This window comes from Papio anubis, chromosome 9 (genome assembly GCF_008728515.1).
Source record: "Papio anubis isolate 15944 chromosome 9, Panubis1.0, whole genome shotgun sequence".
NCBI lineage: Eukaryota > Metazoa > Chordata > Mammalia > Primates > Cercopithecidae > Papio > Papio anubis.
In genome coordinates, this window is record NC_044984.1 from 11,541,251 (window position 1) to 11,562,943 (window position 21,693).

Genomic DNA, 21,693 nt, shown 5'->3' on the forward strand with positions numbered 1-21,693 from the left:
AAATCAGATAATCCCTAAAGGCGCTAACATTCCATTGAAAGGATATCTAGTAATCTCTGTGCCCGTTGCAAATCTTTCCATTTTTCCCTACACCAAAGTCAAAAAGCAGTAATAGCAAGTCCAGAAAAGAGGTGACGAACATCAACAAACCAGGGTGCATCTGAATCATGTGAAGAAGATGGTCAGGTTTAGTGGTTAGCATCATGGGCTTTAAAGATAGACTGCCTGGGCTCCCTCAAATTCCAGCTTTGCCTCATGTGTGACTCTGGGCAATTTTACTTAACACTTTTTTTTGTTTTTCTTTTCTTTTTTTTTTTTTTTTCTTTTTAAGAGTCTCTGTTGCCCAGGCTGGAGTGCAGTGGCATGATGTCAGCTCACTGCAACCTCCGCCTCCTGCGTTCAAGCAATTCTCCTGCCTCAGCCTCCCGAGTAGCTGGGGTTGCAGCCATGTGCCACCACACTTGGCTAATTTTTGTATTTTTAGTAGAGACAGGGTTTTACCATGTTGGCCAGGTTGTTCTCTAATTCCTGACCTCAAGTGATCCACCTGCCTCAGTCTCCCAAAGTGCTGGGATTACAGGCATGAGCCACCATGTGTGACTTTTTTTTCTTTCTCTTTTTTTTTTGAGACAGTTCTGTCACCCAGGCTGGAGTGCAGTGGTTTGACCACTGCAGCCTTGAACTCCTGAGCTCAAGTGATCCTCCCACCTCAGCCTTCAGAGTAGCTGGGACTACAGGCATGCAGTACCATGCCTGGCTAATTTTTATTTATTTATTTATTTATTTTTTATGGAGATGGGACCTCACTATGTTACCCAGGCTACTCTCAAACACCTGGACTCATGCAATCTGCTTCCCAAAAGCACTGAGATTACAGGTGTGAGCCAGCATATCCCACCTACTTAACTCTTTTGTATCTCCATTTCTTCATCTGTGAAATGGGCATAACCGTAGTGCCTACTGCACAGCTGAGTTAATAATTGCCACGGACTCAGTAAAATAAGAACTTTTATTGTGAGGCCTCTTTGGAGCCATGGCCATGAAAGCATGGCTATCTTTTCTCTAAAAACTTTGCCCAACTAGGCTCAGAATTCTCTCTCAACCATCTCCAGTTTTACAGTGAGATGAACGTTCTTTCTCCAAGGTTCCCATTGCTTCTATGAGACCAACCAGTGCCTCTTTGTCAGCCAAATGCAAGGATAGAACAATGTTTATCACAGTGGCTTCCTTTGACTTGAGAGATGATATTAGCATCAAGTGCGAAATGACCTTTGTTTATCAGGAGTCTTCCATGGAAGTCACGGAAGTCAGATCTCCTATCACAATTACATCCTGCCTTGGTGCCCCTGCGATCTCTGGACCGAGAACATCTTCCATCTCGTCTCTGGCCAGGCGAGTTATCGCAACACAGCACTATCACTTCAGTCCTTCTGTTATTTTGTCTTCACTCAAACCACAAATTAGAGGATCTTCTTACAGGTATGGGGAGAAGAAAATTTATTTTTCCTCTACCCTCCTAGGTTTTTTGGCTGGGGCCCTGCAAATTAGACTGACAAAAGAGATTAACGAAAGAAAAACAAACAGAAGTTTATTATTAACACTTGCATACATACAGCATCGCTCAACGATGAGTAACTTAAAGGAGTGATCAGAACTTGGGCTTATAGAGCACCTTTTAAAAAAACATCAATTTGTAAAGAAGTGACAAGACAAGCCGGGCGCGGTGGCTCATGCTTGTAATCCCAGCACTTTGGGAGGCCGAGGCAGGCGGATCGCTTGAAGTCAGGAGTTTGAGACTAGCCTGGCCAACATGGAGAAACACTGTCTCTACAAAAATACAAAAATTAGCTGGGCATGATGGCATGCACCTGTAATCTAAGCTACTCTGAAGGCTGAGGCAGGAGAATCACTTGAATCTGGGAGGCGGAGGTTGCAGTGAGCCGAGATCGCACCACTGCACTCCAGGCTGGGCAACAAAGTGAGACTCCATCTCAAACAAACAAACAAAAAAAGAAGTGACAAGACAAAGGGAAAGAGCTTTAGGCTTCTGGAGGTGGCAAACTGTGGGAAGGTAAGTAGATGGGGAAAGTGATGGAAGATAAAGATCGCCGTAGTGAGGCTGGTTATGCAGGTTCCTCCAGTGCCATCTCTGGGCTGCTTAGGAGTCCAGAGTTGTCGCCAGTGATTGAGAATCTTCCTGTCCTCCCTGCTAGGGAGACGTGGGGAGCAGAGACTTTCTTTCTTTCTTTCTTTCTTTTTTTTTTTTTTTTTTTTTGAGGCGAAGTCTTACTCTGTTGCCCAGGCTGGAGTGCAGTGGCACAATCTTGGCTCACTGCAACCTCTGCCACCCAGATTCAAGCGATTCTCCTGCCCCAGCCTCTCAAGTAGTTGAGAATACAGGCACCTGCCACTGTGCCCAGCTAATTTTTGTATTTTTAGTAGAGATGGGGTTTCACCATGTTGGCCAGGCTGGTCTTGAACTCCTGACCTCAGATGATCCACCCATCTCAGCCTCCCAAAGTGCTGGGATTATAGGCGTGAGCCACCGCGCCTGGCCGAGAGCTTTTCTTGTGTCTGCTTCATCTTCATTGCCTTCAGCTCAAAATGATCTTAAGGTTAAAGTGGTGTACTTTTCGGGGGGTGACATCTTGACCCCTTCACAGATGTGCTTAATGAATGGTGCTTCTCCTTTGCTCCTTTTCCCAAATCTTTCATTTCAACCAGTCACAGCCTTTTGTTGCTTCGTTTCATCTCTGATCTTATTTCATTGAGTTTCATCATTGAAATCAAAACAAGGATAAATGTCATAGCCCCAAAATAATCTGGTGTCCACTCTAAAATCTGCTCATCTGGACTTTCAAGTCTTATATGGTTACTCGTAGTGATGGGTAAAAACCCCACCGTTTTCCTGAGGTTGGGCTTTCTATCTATATTATTCAAACTCTTAGGCATTTTAATCTAAGATGTATTTCCAGTGATGATATAAATCAATTCCAGAATCATAGATTAAAGTGAATTGAAAGCATATATAACAGTTTCAAAAATATTCACACCAAATAATTCCACTCTCAGGCATCATTTCTCAGGAAATAATGGAAAATGTGAGCAAAGATGAAAAGCTATACCCTGCAGCATTATTTGTAACAGTAAGCACCTGAAGACAAACAAAGCATTAATATTATTAGTATTATTTTGAGACGGAGTCTCGCTCTGTTGCCCAGGCTGGAGTATAGTGGCACGATCTCGGCTCACTGCAACCTCCACCTCCCAGGTTCACACCATTCTCCTGCCTCAGCCTCCCAGGTAGCTGGGACTACAGGCGCCCGCCACCACACCCGGCTAATTTTCTGTATTTTTAGTAGAGACAGGGTTTCGCTGTGTTAGCCGGGATGGTCTTGATCTCCTGACCTCGTGATCTGCCTGCCTCGGCCTCCCAAAGTGCTGGGATTACAGGCGTGAGCCACCGCGCCCGGCGACAAACAAAACATTTAAAAATAGTTGCCTGGCTGAATTATTTTCTTTTATTTGATTTTGATTTTTATGTTTTGGAGACTGAGTCTCCCTCTGTCACCCAGGCTGGAGTGCAGTGGCACGATCTCAGCTCACTGCAACCTCCGCCTCCCGGGTTCAAGAGATTCTCCACTGGCTGAATATTTTTAATGCTATCATTCACTGGAATGATGCAGCCACTAAAGATTTTTATTTACGAAATAAGTTTATTAGAAGTTATGACGGCTGGGCCTGGTGGCTCACACCTGTAATTCCAGCACTTTTGGGAGAGCGAGGCAGACGAATATCTTGAGCTCAGGAGTTGGAGACCAGTCTGGCCAAAATAGTGAAACCCTGCCTTTATTAAGAATCTAAAAATAAGCTGGCCGTGGTGGCACATGCCTGTAATTCCAGCTACTGTGGAGGCTGAGGTGGGAGAATAGCTTGGACCTGGGAGGCAGAGGTTGCAGTGAGCCGAGATTGTGCCACTGCACTCCAGCCTGGGCAACAGAGCGAGACTCTGTCTGAAGGAAAAAGGAGAATCATCCTGTCTTTCCTCATAGAGAGGGGGAGGGCAGAGAGTTTGTCCTGTGTCTGCTTTTTCTCAAAGAAAAGAAGAGACGTCTGCCAAATTTTTAGCAGCATTTCGCGCTGAATGACTGCATGAGGGCAATCCTTATTATGTGCGCTGTTTTACAAGTTTTCTACGACAGCACGTCTGTGTTTAGGATCGAGAGAAAAGAGGTTTTTGTTTTTGCTGTTTAATATCTAACATGTGTTGTGACGTGTCCGTGGTCAGCTTGTCAGGCGTGGAGATAACATAGTTGAATGAGATGTGGACAGTTGCTCTCCTCAGCTTCCATAGGGGTTTGTCCCTTCCCTGTGTTAATAGTTGCCTTGCCAAAACCTTTCAGGACTTTTTTTTTTTTTTTTTTTTTTTTTTGAGACAGGGTCTGGCTCTGTCACCCAGGCTGAGCGCAGTGGTGTGATCATGGCTCATTGCAGCCTCAACCCCCTGGCCCCCTGCCGGGCTCAAGAAATCCTCCCACCTCAGTCTCCTGAGTAGCTGAGACTCCAGGTGTGCTCCATCACGCCCAGCTAACTTTTTATTTTTTTGTAGTGATGGGGTCTCGCCGTGTTACCCAGGCAGGTTTCAAACTCCGGGACACAGTCCGTCCTCCTGCCTCAGCTTCCCAAAGTGCTGGGATTGCAGGTATGAGCCACTGTGCGTGATCAAGACGCTTCAGGATTCTCAATGGTTTCTGCAACCAACATTGTTTAGTTATGTAACTCAGAACTCCAGTAGTCCATACTTTGTGATGTGATTTTATTATTGCTTATATGCATTTGTGGGTTTATTGTTTGTTTGTTTTGTTTGTTTGTTGTTTGTTTTGAGACAGGGTTTTTCTTCTTGTTTTGAGACAGGGTCTTACTCTGTCACCCAGGCTAAACTACAATAGCATGATCCTAGCTTACTGCCTCCTTGAACTCCTGGGCTCAAGCAATCTTCCTGCCTCAGACCACCAAGTAGCTAGGACTACAGGCATGTGCCACCATGCTACGTTGTCTAGCTGGTCTTGAATACCTGGTCTGCAGTGATCCTCCCACCTCAGCCCCCTGAGTAGCTAGCACTACATGGGTGAGTCATGCCTGGCTAATTAAAAAATAATAATAATAACAAGAGATGGGGTCTCACTATCACAGGGTGAATCCCAAAACTGGGGTTCAGCCTAGGAGGCCACATGGGTTCTTGGCTTCCCACAGGAATTCAAGAGTGAGCCAACAAAGCAAAATGAAAGCAAGTGTATTAAGCAAGTTAAGGAATAAAAGGGGGGTGCCGGACACAGTGGCTCATGCCTGTAATCCCAGCACTTTGGGAGGCTGAGGCGGGCGGATCACCAGAGGTCGGGAGTTCCAGAACAGCCTGACCAACATGGAGAAACCCCGTCTCTCCTAAAAATACAAAATCAGCCAGCATGGTGGCACATGCCTGTAATCCAAGCTACTCAGGAGGCTGAGGCAGGAGAATTACTTGAACCTGGGGAGGCGGACGTTGCGGTGAGCCACGATTGCGCCATTGCACTCCAGCCTGGGCAACAAGAGCGAAACTCCATCTCAAAAAGACAAAAAAAAAAAAGGGAGGGGTGCTACTCCATAGGCAGAGCAGTGGCATGGGCTGCTTGATTGAGTGTACGGGTATTTCTTGATCATATGCTAAACCAAAAGTGAATTTTTTGTGAATTTTCTGGGAAAACGGTGGCGAGTTCCCAGAACTGAGGGTTTCTCCCATTTCAGACAATATAGGGTAGCTTGCAGACATTGCCATAACATTTGTAAACTGCCGTGGGGCTGTAGGAGTGAGTGTCTTCTAGCACACCAGTGTAATGGTGCGTAATCACTGGCATACAATGAGCAGTGGGGATGACCGGAGGTTGCTTTCATCGCATCTTGGTTCTGGTAGGTTTGGGCTGCTGCTTTACTACATGTCATTTTATCAGTGGGGTCTTTGTGACCTGTACCTTGCAAACCAGTCCTGAAGAACTCTTGTCTCATCACTATGTTGCCCAGGCTGGTCTCAAACTCCTGGCTTCAAGTGATCCTCTCACCTCAGCCTCCCAAAATGCTGAGCTTACAGGCTTGAGACACTGAGCCAGGCCCTATTTATTCTTGAATTGTTTCCAGTGAATATATCTCATCACCCCCCCCCCCACAAAAAAAGATGGCACGTTTTTATAAAAAGATAAAAATCATTCTTAGTATTTCTTTAATACCCTTTACATTGACCACACTGGTGCAAAAAATATTAGTTTGTTAGTGAAAATTCACCTTGAGTTACTAAATCTCTAACTTTCCCATAACTACCATGTTTGTCTCCTGTGGATCTGTTTGCCTAATATTAAAATGACCCATTCTTCCCCACTTTTACGAAAATAGCGTTAATTCCCCTTTCATTATTCATACTTCCTTCATCGTCACAGTTTGACAGCGGTCCAGGGTTTATGATCTCAAGTGTGGCCATACATATCTATTTCACTCAAGACTCTGGATAGAGCATAAAATCAGAAGTAACTGTTTCCCACTTCATATAATAGGGAATTCCATCTCTAAACTTATGACATTTGGCCTTTCAGTGGGTTTTTGTGGTTTTTACGATGGCTGTGGTTAGATTCCGTTTTGAACACTTTTCCAGTGGTTCCACTTGCATACAATCTTTGAGTCACGTAGGAGAGGGGACATGGTATAGTGTAAAGCCAGAAAGAGCACGATTTGGATCTCAGCTCAACTGACAGGGATCCCTAGCAAGATACTTCACCTCTCTGAGCCTCAGTTTCCTCATCTGTGCAATGGGAATCGTAACACCTGCCTCTCAGTGTTGTTAAGATTAAATATGTGGGCCGGGCGCAGTGGCTCAAGCCTGTAATCCCAGCACTTTGGAAGGCCGAGGAGGGCGGACCACCTGAGGCCAGGAGCTCGAGACCAACATGGCGAAACCCGTGTCTCTACTAACAATACAAAAATTAGCCGGGCGTGCTGATGCAAGCCTGTAATCCCAGAAAGTCAGGAGGCTGACACAGGAGAATCGCTTGAACCCAGGAGGCGGAGGTTGCAGTGAGCCAAGATCGCACCACTGCACTCTAGCCTGGGTAACAGAGTGAAACTCTGTCTCCAAAAAAAAAAAAAAAAAAAAAAAGATTAAATATGTGTACAGTACCTGTACCATGGTAGGTGGTCAGTAAACATTTGTTCAACTAACAACAACTGATAAGGACAGTAAAGTATCAGAACACCCACCTAGTTATCCCAAAGGGCAGGAAGAGTGCTAGGTAATGGATACAGAATTCCTTTTAGAGTCAAATTACACGGGCAAAGATCAGCCCCTCCTTCAATTAAAGAGCCAGGGGCAGGGCTTAATAAGGAAGTGGTTCTCCTTCTTTAAGCCTCTTTTCAGCCTGAGTCCTAAACCTGAAGAAGCTACAGCCTGGAGCGCTAAACTTCATGAATCTTTCCAAACGACAAGCCAAGAAGACCTGTTGAAAGTTTCCTCTTGAGTTTCGTGGAGAGAATCTCAGGTCTAGAAATATCCTTACTGCCACCTGACCTGAAGCAGAAGAAATCACTGACAGCTTCCAGACCAGGTAACACCAGGAGGCACCAGTCTTCATTCTCAGCCTTCGCAGGAGGACACAGCCCGGTCTTTAGCTGTTTGTCAAATGAGGCGGTCTAATTTGGGGAGCTCTTTACTGGGTTTATTACAAAGTCCTTATCATGTAAGTCTCCGGACACAAAATGACATTGAGAATCTAGTTTATCGGGGTTTCCAGGAAACAGAAAGAAAGGTTATTAGGTTTCTCTTTCATTTCTCTTTTGCTACAAAGAGTTTGGGACGACATTCAGTTAAGAACACATTACTGCTTGAGGCATGTGACGTTACTCAGTCCTCTCTGCTTATGTATCCGGGGAGGTATGCAATGACATGACAGCCTTTCCATGGCCAGGGACACCATTGCCCAATCTGGAGACCACGGGGATGCGGGGACTGGAGCCAGCGTGGGAATTCCTGGTTTGAGATCAGAGTCCTGAGTACCTTGTGGGAACTTGGGCACTCATCCGCAGGAGGTCTAGACCCCCAGAGAATTCCTTCAGTCTAAGGTACAGGTAAACGGAAGACCCTTCTCTCTCCCCTCCGGAAAGCTCCCTCCTCCCTGAGCTCCCTGCCCCGTCCTTTCCACAATCAGAGCCTTGGACCTTCTGTTTGGTGAATATGACCTGAGGCTCTGTCTAGCGTTCAGCTTCTGTGGTGGGAAGTTAAGGCACTTTCTCTCACTCCTCATTTCACCTTTAGTATTAAAGAACAGTCCCAGCCGGGCGCGGTGGCTCACGCCCAGCACTTGGGAGGCCAAGGCGGCCGGATCACGAGGTCAGGAGATCGAGACCAACCTGGCTAACAAGGTGAAACCCCGTCTCTACTAAAAAATGCAAAAAAACTAGCCGGGCGAGGTGGCGGGCGCCTGTAGTCCCAGCTACTCGGGAGGCAGAGCAGGAGAATGGCATGAACCTGGGAGGCAGAGCTTGCAGTGAGCTGAGATCGCGCCACTGCACTCCGGCCTGGGCGACAGAACGAGACTCCGTATCAAAAAAAAAAAAAAAAACAGTCCAGGCAGAAGGGCACGAAGACCCTGAGAGGTCTGAAGTGAGGGGGAGAGGAGAAGGGCAGAAGGGGAGGCTCCAGACAACAGAACCAAGCTGAGCTTAGGATGTGCTGTGGGAGGCTCCGTGGGGATGAGTGTCAGCGCCCACGAGATCCACTCAGGCCTCAACTGTGTGTCCTGAGCACATGAAGTCAGCTCTTCTGCTGGAACAGCCGCCAAAGGGTTCTCCACACCCCTCACCACTGGGACAGGCAGAGGCACAGCGAACCAGGTGTCCAGCGTAACTGGGGCACTAGGTGGTGGCCACCTCTGTGTGCGGAAACACGAGGTGCTTGCTACAGTTTCCTCTGTGTGCTCATCCATCATTAGCTGCCACCCACTGGGAGGGAAGTGAAATCTGACCTCAACAAGTGAGTCCGCAGAGCGAGAACCCTGCGACAGTGCATCTGCCAATACCTGGAATGTAGGTGCTTGTTGCAGCGTGGCCTTCCCAGCCGGCCTCTCAGCACATCCGGCCAGGCAGCCAGTGTTCCCAAAGGACACGCTGGTACCAGACATGGAAGACCCTGGCCACCTCGGGGAGGGAAAGAGGCCAAGAAAAGAACCTGAACCTCTGTAGCCTTGCTTCTGAGAGTGCAGGTTTGTTATAGATAAGGAGCAGGAAGGTAAACAGGGCAGTGAGGCGGGGTTGTGTGCTCTGCGGCCCTGAATTAGAATAAGCCTCACGGGTTTCACTCCCCTCCAGGTTCTGAACCAGCACTCAGGGGCCCTACCCAGGGCTTCTATCACCATAAGCATAAAACTTATGGTTTATATTTCCATAAACCCCAAAGTTGGGCTTCTTGGATAAAGTACAATTTCTGTAGGAACAGCTGAAACCAGAAGGGATCTAACCTGTGATAATACTCGATCGCTGCTGCTTGAAAGTAAGAGCTAGCTGTAAACTGAACAAGTAATTTATAACGAGGATTAGAAGAAACAAAAATTCTATGTTTGTGTGGGTGGGTTTTTTGTTTTTTCTTTATTTTTGTTTTTTGAGAGAGTGTCTCCCTCTGCCACCCAGGCTGGAGTACACCGGGTGTACAGTCCGGGCAGCAGGCACGAAGACCCTGAGAGGTCTGAAGTGAGGGGGAGAGGAGAAGGGCAGAAGGGGAGGCTCCAGACAACAGATCATATGGCACGATCATAGCTCACTGCAGCCTCTGGCTCCCAGGCTCAAGTGATTCTCTGCTCAGCCTCCCAAGTGGCGGGGACTGCAGGTGCACACCACCACGCCCAGCTAATTTTTTTCATTTTTTGTAGAGACAGAGCCAAGGCTGGTCTTGAACTCCTGGGCTTAAGCGATCCTGCCCCTGGGCCTCCCAAAGTGCTGGGATTACAGGCGTGAGCCACTGGGTCCGGCATCTGCATTTGTTAAATACATTTAAACCCCCTTAACCCTTTTGTCTCCATTTGTTCTCTTTTGCTCCCTGTTCTCCTGGCTCTTATGGCAGTGGCCCCCGCCCTCCCTGCGATGTAGGGTAGCCTCCTTCTGGGGCTGGCTCCTAAGCACTGTTCTTTCTGCCTCTCTCTCATCCTCCTCCATCCTTAGCTTTGCCTGTCGGCCGCGCCAAGTCACAGCCTTTCTAGCCTGTAAGACAACAAAAATCTCACATTTTACGGAATGGAAGGACTAAGTACTCCATCTTGACTTCAGTGGTTTCCCGGATTTCTGATGTTGCTGCTGAAACAGCATTAGCAAACTTGTTTCTTAAAGAAGCCCTCTCTCCAACAACACCCCTCTCACACACACACACATACAGGCACACACACACACACACACACAATTTTAAAGCCCTCGCGTTACATTCAAAAGGTCTGGATTGTTTCTAATGTACATGGAGATTTCTTCAGGAGCACAGCGTTACTGGCTTGACGAGGGGGCACAGCCTCCTACCCAAGGACACAGTTCCTGAAGGACCAGGGTGCACATCCTTCCTACAGTACCATGTGCCGCTCAGTCCAAAAGGAAGCTTTGAATCAAAAGCCTCATGAATCCTCTCCAGAGAAATTCCATATCCGGTCTCTTGCTAGACTCCGCCTTTTCCCCACCAAGTCTGCCGTACCTAATTCTGACCACAGACCCTGCCAGAGCCTCACCCGGCTTGGTGACCCGCTTTGCTGCTTGCACACACCTCAGGTCTCAGTGTATCTCAGCAACAGCTTCCACTGCTAGGAGGAGCCAGAGTTAGCAAGCGAAAAGGCAAGACAGCCAGTTATGTTTGAATGTCAGATAAACAACAAATATGAGTGGTTTTTAGCATATGATATTTATTGGGGACATATACTAATATTTATGATATATGAGTCTCATGATATTTGGGACATATACTAAAAAATTATTTGCTCTTTATCGGAACTTCAAATGTGACCGGACGTGTCCTGTATTCTGAATGTGTCTGGCAGTCCTATAATCAATCATCTGGTCAGTCATCGGATATCTGAGCACCTACCATGTGTCAAGCGCTACTCTAGAGAACCCGGGTAGCCCAGTCAGTACAGCATCAAGCGCTACTCTAGGTGCTGGGGAAGCCAGCCAAAGTCCCGCCTTCGTATCTTACAGTATGTCTACTTTGTTTTTATATACATATATACTATATATACTTGCAGATATGTACCTTTTTATTTATTTTCTTTATTATTATTATTATTATTTTGAGATGGAGTCTGACTCTGTTACTCAGTGCAATGGTACCATCTCAGCTAACTGCAACCTCTACCTCCTGGGTTCAAGAGATTCTCCAGCCTCAGCCTCCCAAGTAGCTGGGATTACAGGCATGTGCCACCACACCTGGCTAATTTTTGTATTTTTAGTAGAGACGGGGTTTCACCATGTTGGCCAGGCTGGTCTTGAACTCCTGACCTCAAGTGATCTGCCCACCTCGGCCTCCCAAAGTGCTAGGATTACAGGCGTGAGCCACTGCACCCAGCCCAGATATGTACTTTTTAATGGCAGTGTTACCCCATTTAATGAGATTATCTTTTAAAAAAATATTTATAATATTAAATTTTAAAAAAGAGGGATGGGATCTTACTTTGTTGCCTAGGCTGGTCTCCAAATCCAGGCGTCAAGTGATCCTCCCACCTTGGCCTCCTAAGGTGGTGGGATTACAGGTGTGAGCCACGGTGCCAGCCAAGATGATCAATACTTCCTTAATATCATCTAAAATATACACCATGTTTAGTTCTCTATCATCTCAAAGATCTCTACATCTTCATACAGTAAGTATGTTTGAATTAGGATTTAATAAAGATCCACTCGTGACATCTAATTGACCTGTCCTTATATATATATATATATGTTTCTTTTTTCTTTTTATTTATTTATTTATTTTTGAGACGGAGTCTCCCTTTGTCACCCAGGCTGGAGTGCAACGGCACAATCCCTGCTCGCTGGAACCTTTGCCTCCCGGGTTCAAGTGATTCTTCTGCCCCAGACTCCCAACTACAGGCACCCGTCATCATGCCCAGCTAATTTTTGTGTTTTTTTAGAGATGGGGTTTCACCATGTTGGCCAGGCTGGTCTTGAACTCCTGCCTCCCAAAGTGCTGGGATTACAGGCATGAACCATCGTGCCCTGCCTGACATGTTTCTTTTCTTTCTTTTTTCTTTTTTTGAGATAGAGTTTCACTCTTGTTGCCCAGGCTGGAGTACAATGGCACAATCTTGGCTGACCGCAACCTCCGCCTCCCAGGTTCAAGTGATTGTCCTGCCTCAGCCTCCCGAATAGCTGGGATTACAGGCATGCGCCACCATGCCTGGCTAATTTTGTATTTTTAGTAGAGACGGGGTTTCTCCACGTTGGTCAGGCTGGTCTCAAACTGTCGACCTCTGGTGATCCACCCGCCTTGGCCTCCCAAAGTGCTGGGATTACAGGCGTGAGCCACTGTGCCCTGTCGGATATGTTTCTCACGTCTCTTTTAAGCTGTAGCAGTTCTCTGTCTTCACCTCTTTTTGGTGCTATTTACTTGTTGAAGAAACTGGCCATTTGTCTTGCAGAATTTACCACATACTGAATTTGGATAGCTGCCTTCTTGTGGTCTTTAGCTTATTTCTCTGTCCCCTGAATTTCCTGTAAACTGATCATTAGATCCAGAGGTTTGATCAGATTCGGATCCAGTGTTTTTGGATCAGGAGACACATAATGGTTGTCTCATCTTTAGTGAGACCAATATTGGTCATTGGGAACAGAGAAGTGGAGCTGGGGTGAGTATAGGGTCACCAGATGTCCCTTACAGGCAGAATGGACAGGGCTGTGCTGCGGGGATGGATGAGGGGAGGGTGGGATGACTGGAAAATGCATGGGGGAGGGTGGGCTTGGATGGAATTGGGGAGCAGAAAGGGGTAAGTGGAAAAGCAGGAAGGAACATGACCTTTGAGGAGACATTGACGTGACTCCCGACAGAGCAAACGGTTTGCATGTGAGTGAAATGCATGTAAGTGAATGTGAAATTGGAGCAGTGGCGGGAAGAAAGATTGTCCAAGCCCTGGAATAAGACAGGAATGTGAAGAAACAGCAGAAGGGGAGGAAGGATGGCGGTCATGACCCCCACTTCATGCCATACTCCTCAAGCATTTGCTTACATTCAGTTATATGAGGGGGGTTCATGGGGCTTAGAGGTTGTGTAATTGTGTCTGTGTAGTTGGTCTGGCGGGTTTTGCAACTTGCCCTTTGCTACACTGGGAGAGCCATTTCTGTCCCCTCCCTCGTCACCTGATGTTGTGGCGTAGCCCCCTGCATCCCTCCCAGACTCACTTCCATCAGCACGCACCTAGCCAGGGACCCTTGCTTCCCTGGGGCCTGGCCAAGGGGCAGTTCCTCAGATAAACGGCTTTGCTATCAGCCAGTATGAGCCTGTTCTAAGTAAAGGGGAGGATACACTGATGGAAACAGGCAGCATCCAGCAGGCCCTTAGGGGAGATATTTCAGCTCCTACACCTCCTTCTAATAGCAGAGCCAGGGGGAAAAGTTAGAGAATATCCTCCTTCTATCAATAATGTGGACACCGAGGGACAAAAAGATGGAGTCACTTGCCCAAGGATGTTGCAAGTTAGAAGCTGAGCCAGTCCTGGCCATCCGTCCTTCAGACACCCAGGTCAATTTGTCTGTACCGCCTCACACTGCCTCAAACCCTGTCTCCAGTTACTGTCCCATTTCTTTATAATTTGGTCCTGGTATGACAGGGTACGGTGGAAAGAAAAAGAGAAACATGCCAGCCAGTCCCCTTAATATCGCTGCAGCTTCTTTACCATCACACCAGCTTACATGCCGAAAGACGGTCTTGAATTAGGACCAGGAATGGAAGGGAACGTGATTAAGAGCCATATTAAGACAAAGCCTGAGGCCGGGCATGGTGGCTCATGGCTGTAATCCCAGCACTTTGGGAGGCTGGGGCAGGTGGATCACTTGAATCCCAGCACTTTGGGAGGCTGGGGCAGGTGGATCACTTGAATCCCAGCACTTTGGGAGGCTGGGGCAGGTGGATCACCTGAATCCCAGCACTTTGGGAGGCTGGGGCAGGTGGATCACTTGAATCCCAGCACTTTGGGAGGCTGGGGCAGGTGGATCACTTGAGCCCAGGAGTTTGACACCAGCCTGGGCAACAGAGCGAGACCTCGTCTCTAAAAAACAAAACAAAATAATTAACCAGGTGTGGTGGCGTGTGCCTGTGGTCTTAGCTACTTAAGAGGCTGAGGTGAGAGAATCCCTTGAGCCGGGGAGGTTGAGGCTGTGGTGAGCTATGATCTGCACTCCATCCTGGGCCACAAAGCAAAATTGAGTCTCAAAAAAAAGAGCCTGAGGGCCAAGGACAACAGCTGAACTAGAAAAAAACGTAACTACCGCTTTTGAGCCAGGTTCTGTGCAGGGACTTCTCTTGTGTACCTTACACCCTCACAATATCTGTGCAAGGTGACTATTATTTTTTACAATTTGCCTATAGGAAGTTCATGTTTGGAGAGGTGGAGTAACCTGCCACATGTCACAAAACTAGTCATTGGCATGGCCACAATCTGAATTTGGGACTATTAGACTGAGAAACCCACGCTAATTCTTGATACACTCACTGCCTGGGACATTTCACACGGTAGATCTGGGCTTTCTCACATCTGAGACAAAAAGGAAAACGTAGTCCTAAGCAGATAGCAGAAGGAAACAGATTATTAGCAAAAAGAACTGCTTTCCTAGCAGGAAACCCAGAGAAGGAGTTATTTCATGTAAGCTTAAGCCAAGGAAATTGAACAAAATCAGTTCTTTATCTATTCTGTTATTCGTATGGAAATAAAGACAAAATGCTTTCATCCTGTTGTTTTAGTGCTTGTACTGATCTTTTTAAAACATGCCTGTGATCACATCACTCTACTAAAAACTTTGAACAGCTCTCCATTGCCTCCATCAGTGTGTTTCAAATTCATAAAAAGTAAAATAAAATAACAGGGTGCTTTTTTCAGATGAAATCTTACATGGCATACCAAATATAGCAAGAAAAAAGAAAGATAGAGAGAGGGGAAAGAGAAGCCTGGACAAGCTAAAGCAGAGGGTAGAGGGAGAAGGAACTGAGGAAGGGAAGGGTCAGGTCCCAGGCATTTCTCTTCCCTGAGTTGGCCTCCCTCTTTTGCCACCTCCCCAGCAAGATCTTTAACTCCACAGTCCACAGCTCCTTTGGAAACATACTGATCAACGTGAGAAAAGGCGAAGCTTCAGCCTGATAGTCGAAGACCACCATAATCTGGATGCAAGTGCTAGTTCACTTATTTTCCCTCCACTCTTTTCAAGCCCTGGCTATTTGCAAACTGCTGACGTATGCTGTCACAGTTCTCTCACCACTCTTCAAACACATTCTGAATTCACCTATAATCTCCCCTCTGCCCACCCTGTTCTAGCCCCAATATCCACCCACCCGTCTAACTCCTTCTAACTTTCCAAAAGCTTTCACTTGCCTCTTTCTTTGAAGCTCACCTATCCCTGCCCTCTCACCTGGCTTTCTGCATCCCTGTTAGACCTCTTACTTAGTTCATTAGTTCATTCTCTTTTTTCTTTTTTTTTTTGAGATGGAGTCTCGCTTTGTCGCCAGGCTAGAGTACAGTGGCGCAATCTCGGCTCACTACAACCCCCGACTCCTAGGTTCAAGCGATTCTTCTGCCTCAGCCTCCCAAGTAGCTGGGTCCATAGGTCACCATGCCTGGCTAATTTTTGTATCTTTAGTAGAGACGGGGTTTCACTTTATAGGCCAGGCTGGTCTTGAACTCCTGACCTCGTGGTTCACCCGCCTTGGCCTCCCAAAGTGTTGGGATTACAGGCATGAGCCACCACACCCGGTAGTTCATTTTCTTTGTGTGGAGTTATCTATGGCCTTGTCTCTCTTCCCACCCCAGTAAGACTGTGACTTTTCCCTCTCTACCCTCCAGCACAAACACAATAGACGTTCAATAAATATTTACTGAGTTTTCACCCCTGTCACTCCTAACCTGCAAAGAGTAAATGGCCGTGCATAGAAGGACACGGTGTGGACTTTGTTGTTACAGGCCCAACATGTGTAGCACCAGTGCGTGTGACCTGGAAGAAATCCCCCTAGATGATGATGACCTAAACACCATAGAATTCAAAATCCTCGCCTACTACGCCAGACACCATGTCTTCAAGAGCACCCCTGCTCTCTTCTCGCCAAAGCTGCTGAGAACAAGAAGTTTGTCCCAGAGGGGCCTGGGGAATTGGTCAGCAAATGAGTCATGGACACAGGTGTCATGGCCTTGCAGAAATTCCCAATCCAGTGAGAAGGCCATCAACCTTGGCAAGAAAAAGTCTTCTTGGAAAGCACTCTTTGGAGTAGTGGAGAAGGAAGATTCGCAGAGCTCGCCTGCCAAGATCTCTGCTCAGGGTCAAAGGACATTGGAATACCAAGGTTCGCACAGCCAGCAGTGGTCCAGGTCTCTTTCCAGCGTGGAGCAGTGCTTGGAGCATGAAGGTAGGCATCTGGGATTTATTTCTCTCCCGCATCCTCGTTTTTCCCTTCTTTGCGTCCAGAGTGGTACATCTCTTCTCATCTTGTAAAGTGGCTTTAGAGAGGGCACGCATTATATCTCAGCTTTCCAACTTATTAGTGTTCAATCCTAATTGCCCTGCTTTTCTCAAGACTAAAAGGAGAATGATGGAACTTAAGGGTGATGGGACTGGTTTTCTTTCTTCACGGTCTATAAATAAGCTTGTCTCCCAATTCCTAATCCTCTGTACTAGATACTCATATAAAAGAAGGAGGCCAGACACAGTGACTCATGCCTGTAATCCCAGCACTTTGGGAGGTTGAGGTGGGCAGATCACGAAGTCAGGAGTTCGAGACTAGCCTGACCAACATGGTGAAAACCCGTCTCTACTAAAGATACAAAAAATTAGCCGAGCATGGTGGCACGTGCTTGTATTCCCAGCTACTCAGGAGGCTGGGGCAAAAGAATCGCTTGAACCTAGGAGGCGGAGGTTGCAGTGAGCCGAGATCGCACCACCGCACTCCAGCCTAGGCTACAGGGTGAGACTCCGTCTCAAAAAAAAAAGAAAAAAAAAATGGAGGAGCCCTAACCAGGGGCTTGCTTGGGCTGCCTGAGCCGCTGCTCTTCCTAAGTCAACTCATTCGCTCACGGCCTCTGTGTTTCCATCTGTACATTGGGTATCCCACTCTCTCCACCTCGTATGGTTGACGGGAAGATCAGAGAGCAAGAGTAAAAGGACTCCCGACAAAGTACAAACCATCCTACAAAAACAACTGAGAAGCATTTTGACAAAATCTTCCCTCGGTTGGACAAAATTAATTGTACTGAATGAAATATTTTCACCAGGCGCTGAGGCTCATACCTGTAATCCCAGCACTTTGGGAGGCCAAGGTGGAGGGATCACTTGAGCTCAGGAGTTCAAGACCAGCCTTAGCAACATGGCAAAACCCTGTCTCTACCAAAAAATATGAAAAAATGAGTCACACACGGTGGTGCAAGCCTGTGGTCCCAGCTACTCAGAAGGCTGAGGTGGGAGGATGGCTTGAGCCTGGGAAGCAGAGGTTGCAGTGAGCCAAGATGGTGCCACTGCACTCCTGCTTGGGTGACAGAGTGAGAGCCCATCATGTCTATAATCTCAGCACTGTGGGAAGCCAAGGCAGGAGGATCACTTGACGCGAAGAATTTGAGATCAGCCTGGCATCATAGCAAGGCCCTGTCTCCATAAAAAATTAAAATAAAAAAATTAGCCAGGCATGGTGGCACATGCCTGTTGTCCCAGATACTATGGAGGCTGAGGTGGGAGGATCGCTTGAGCTCAGGAGGTCAAGGCTGCAGTGAGCCAAGATCACATCACTGCACCCTGGCTCTGGGTGACGTAATGAGACTGTGTCTCAAAAAAAAAGACAGTTGCCCTTCCTGTGCATACCTTGGCATAAGCATCTTCTTCTCCTTCAACAAAGCCCAGTGCCCGAAGCCCAGATTTTTTTTTTTTTTTTTTTTCAGATGGAGTCTTGCTCTGTCACCCAGGCTGGAGCGCAGTGGTGCAATCTTGGCTCACCGCAACCTCCGCCTCCCAGATTCAAGCAATTCCCCTGCCTCAGCCTCCTGAGTAGCTGGGACTACAGGCATGCGCCACCACGCCCGGCTAATTTTTCTATTTTTAGTAGAGACAGTAGAGACAGGGTTTCACCATGTTGGTTGGGCTGGTCTCGAACTCCTGACCACGTGATCTGCCCGCCTTGGCCTCCCGAAATGCTGGGATTACAGGTGTGAGCCACCGGGCCGACCGCGAAACTCAGATTTTAAAAGAAAGGCCCCCTCCTGCTGGCTTTCATTGGCCTGGGTAACTTGTCAATACGTAGTCAAGAGGTGGCAGTAATGTCTCAGTTTTTAAATGTGACAGTCCTGGCTTGCGTGGAGAATCAGCCCACTCATAGGCAGCTTTAGATCATCCACTACGATCAAGGAAACTCCCATTTCCCATTAGAGTTTCAGATGTTGAAAACAGTGGGAGTTATGGTCAGATCATCTGGGGGAACATTATGGCACAGACAGGATGAGGACACGAGAGTCCCACAAAACGGGCTTACCAAGGAAACAGCCAGGAAGTAGCAGAGCCTGGACTCACTGGAAGTCCAGGCCTCTCCCTGGACTTGTTTAACTTTCACAGCAAGGCCTCTGCTCTCTGAACTCTGCCCAGCTAAGGCAGGTCTAGAGCAAGAGGGAGTGGCCCCCTGGGGTGCTCCCCTCCACACCTGCCTCCCCACCCCTCAGCCACCCTCGCCCAGCCACAGCTCCTTCTGCCGGGGGTGGCATCTGGGCTCTGGGGCAAAGAACAGTTTGGAGGCACCGAAATGGCCTTTTCTACTTCGCCTGTACTGTGGACTTTGCCAGCAGACAGAGAAAGCTTTTACAGACTTTCATCTTCCGGTTTTTCCTGAGATAAACTGCATTCTGTATTTCAATATTTACTGGAGTGTCATTTGACATTTTTTTATTTTCTAAAATTTTAAGAGAAGCTTTTCTTTCTTTTTTCAGTAGGGAAAGAAAACTTCTGTGTGAGATTGAGAATTAAAGATTAAATTCAGAAACACTCAGGTGATGTGTTAATGTGCTGAATAGTACCTGTGGCTGAATAATGTTCTCCATACAAAATGAAAAATGATGACTTCCTAAGAAGGCTTTCAACACATCTGTAGAGCTTATCTTCCCGTCTCACTTTTCTCCTCGCTTTTGCATTCAGTCAGTTAATTACATATTTTTACTTGTGATACTTGTGTTGGTTTTACACTGGGCGTGACCCAAAAGAGCCTCACATTCTATTTCTATTTTGCCACATACAAATCAGGCCTTACAAATTGGATTTGTCCTGGGTTCTTTTTTGTTTGTTTTTGTTTGTTTGTTGTTGAGATGGAGTCTCGCTCTGTCACTCAGGCTGGAGTGCGGTGGCCCGACCTCGGCTCACTGCAAGCTCCGCCTCCCGGGTTCACGCTATTCTCCTGCCTCAGCCTCCCGAGTAGCTGTGACTACAGGCTCCCGACAACCACGCCTGGCTAATTTTTTGTATTTTTAGTAGAGATGGGGTTTCACCTGTTAGCCAGGATGGTCTCCATCTCCTGACCTCCTGATCTGCCCGCCTCAGCCTCCCAAAGTGCTGGGATTACAGGCGTGAGCCACCACGCCCGACCTCACCTGGGTTATTTTAACTGAAGGTCACTATGTAGCCTTGTGCAGCCACTGCCAGGCTTCAGTACCAGGCTTATGTGGGAACTGTGAGATTATGTCCCAAGACCAAATTATGTTAGGAAGAGGCCTCAGGATGTAGAGAAATGGACATCAACACTAGTTTTAAAGACTGCCAGCCCAGGCTCTTTTACTTGTGAACCTTTTGTTTCTCCATAGCTATGATTTGCTCATGTGGAATGTCATAGTTAAGGTGAGGTTCGGCAATATACAATGGCACACCCAAATACCCATGGCTTAAATAATATACAGGTTTGCTTTTCTCTCCCTTGCAAGAGGACAAAAGTTTGGCAGCTCAGGCCTGATATGACAGCTTCACAAAGTTATTAAGAATTCCTGGGAATGGCCAGGCAAGGTGGCTCATGCCTGTAATCCCAGCACTTTGGTAGTCTGAGGTGGGTGGATCGCTTGAGCCAAACAGTTTGAGACCAGCCTGGGCAACATGACAAAATCCTGTCTTTCTAAAAAAAAAAAATACAAAAATTGCGCCTGTAGTCTCAGCTACTCGAGAGGCTAAAGGAGGAGAATCACTTGAGCCTGGGAGGCAGAGGTTGCAGTGAGCTGAGACTGCACTATTGCACTCCAGCTTGGGTGACAGGGGTGAAAACAAGAATTCCTGGGAATTCTGCCATCTCTCAGCTAGTGGCTTCCACCTCAAAGTCACCTTATATTCTAAAGGTGGCTGTTGGGGCTTCACCCATCATGTCTACATCTCAGGCAGGAATAAAAAGGAAGCAAAGGAAGGGCAAAGGGTGCCTTCTTTCTAGGTAATTCAGCTCCCTTTTGTTTTATTATTATTATTATTTTATCTTTTGTAAAGATAGGGTCCATGTTACCCAGGCTGGTCTCGAACTCCTGGCCTGAAATGATGACCTTGCCTTGGCCTCCCAAAAGCCTGGGATTACAGGCGTGAGCCACTGCGCCCAGCCTCAGTTCCCTTTTAGAGAGCTTTCTTGAAACTGCTCCCAGCTTCTGACATCTCATTGGCCCTTCCCTACTGCAAGGGAGCCCGGGGAATATAGTTTGTTCAGCTGGGTTCACAGCTGCCCCTCACATTTTAGGGGTCTGTTACTAAGGAAGAAGAAGAAAGTGGATACTGAGTGGGAAAGAACAGTCCATAAGGAAGTCGCACCCCAAACCCCTGCCCTTTCTCTTTAAAACAAATGCCTCAGACCACAGGCGAAATGGGACCTTCTGACCCCGTTGGCCTGTTCTTCCTGGTCCCACAATGACCCCCAAACAGACTCCAAAGAACAGACAGCCTTTCTGTCTTCTCCCCACCCCATCCAGTGTTCCCTCGCCTGTCAGACAGGACCAAGTCTGACAAGAATAGAATCTTTTCTTTTTCATGTTTTAAAATGAAAATATCCAAGATGGGAATTTTAACTAGAGCTAGTGAATCTGTGGGAACATGTTTGCTTAGAGTTTCTCCTGGACATGTCTCACTCCATGTCCACAAACCCATAGAAAATCAATACCCTGCTGTAATCCCAGCACTTTGGGAGGCTGAGGCGGGAGAATCACCTGAGGCCAAGAGTTCAAGACCAGCCTGGCTAACATGGCAAAACCCTGTCTCTACTGAAAAAATACAAAAATTTTAGCTGGGCGTGGTGGCGGGCGCCTGTAATCCCAGCTACTCAGGAGACTGAGGAAGGGAGAATGGCTTGAACCCAGAAGGCGGAGGTTGCAGTGAGCCAAGATCACGCCGCTGCACTCCAGCCTGGGCAACAGAGTGAGATTCTGTCTTGGAAGAAAAAAAAAATCCATACCCTGTACACAGTTAGCCAGATTG

At 47.3% G+C, this 21,693-nt stretch overlaps 1 protein-coding gene across 10 annotated transcripts in view; it reads left to right on the top strand.

Annotated features, from left to right (window-relative positions):
• Window positions 1-21,693, top strand: part of BCL2L14 (BCL2 like 14) — a 43,979-nt gene that overhangs the window by 7,575 nt on the left and 14,711 nt on the right. For 3 of the 10 annotated variants that reach the window (XM_021922058.1, XM_021922060.1, XM_021922057.1), the window contains exons 1-2: window positions 15,308-15,412; window positions 16,203-16,642. In XM_021922058.1, coding sequence (XP_021777750.1) covers window positions 15,411-15,412; window positions 16,203-16,642 — 442 coding nt within the window. In that variant the 5' untranslated portion in view covers window positions 15,308-15,410. Of the gene's footprint in view, window positions 1-7,427; window positions 7,626-7,658; window positions 8,140-11,084; window positions 11,241-15,285; window positions 15,413-16,202; window positions 16,643-21,693 lie in introns of those variants that run through there. The other 7 variants (XM_021922059.2, XM_031650293.1, XM_031650296.1 and 4 more) reach the window with 5 other exon arrangements.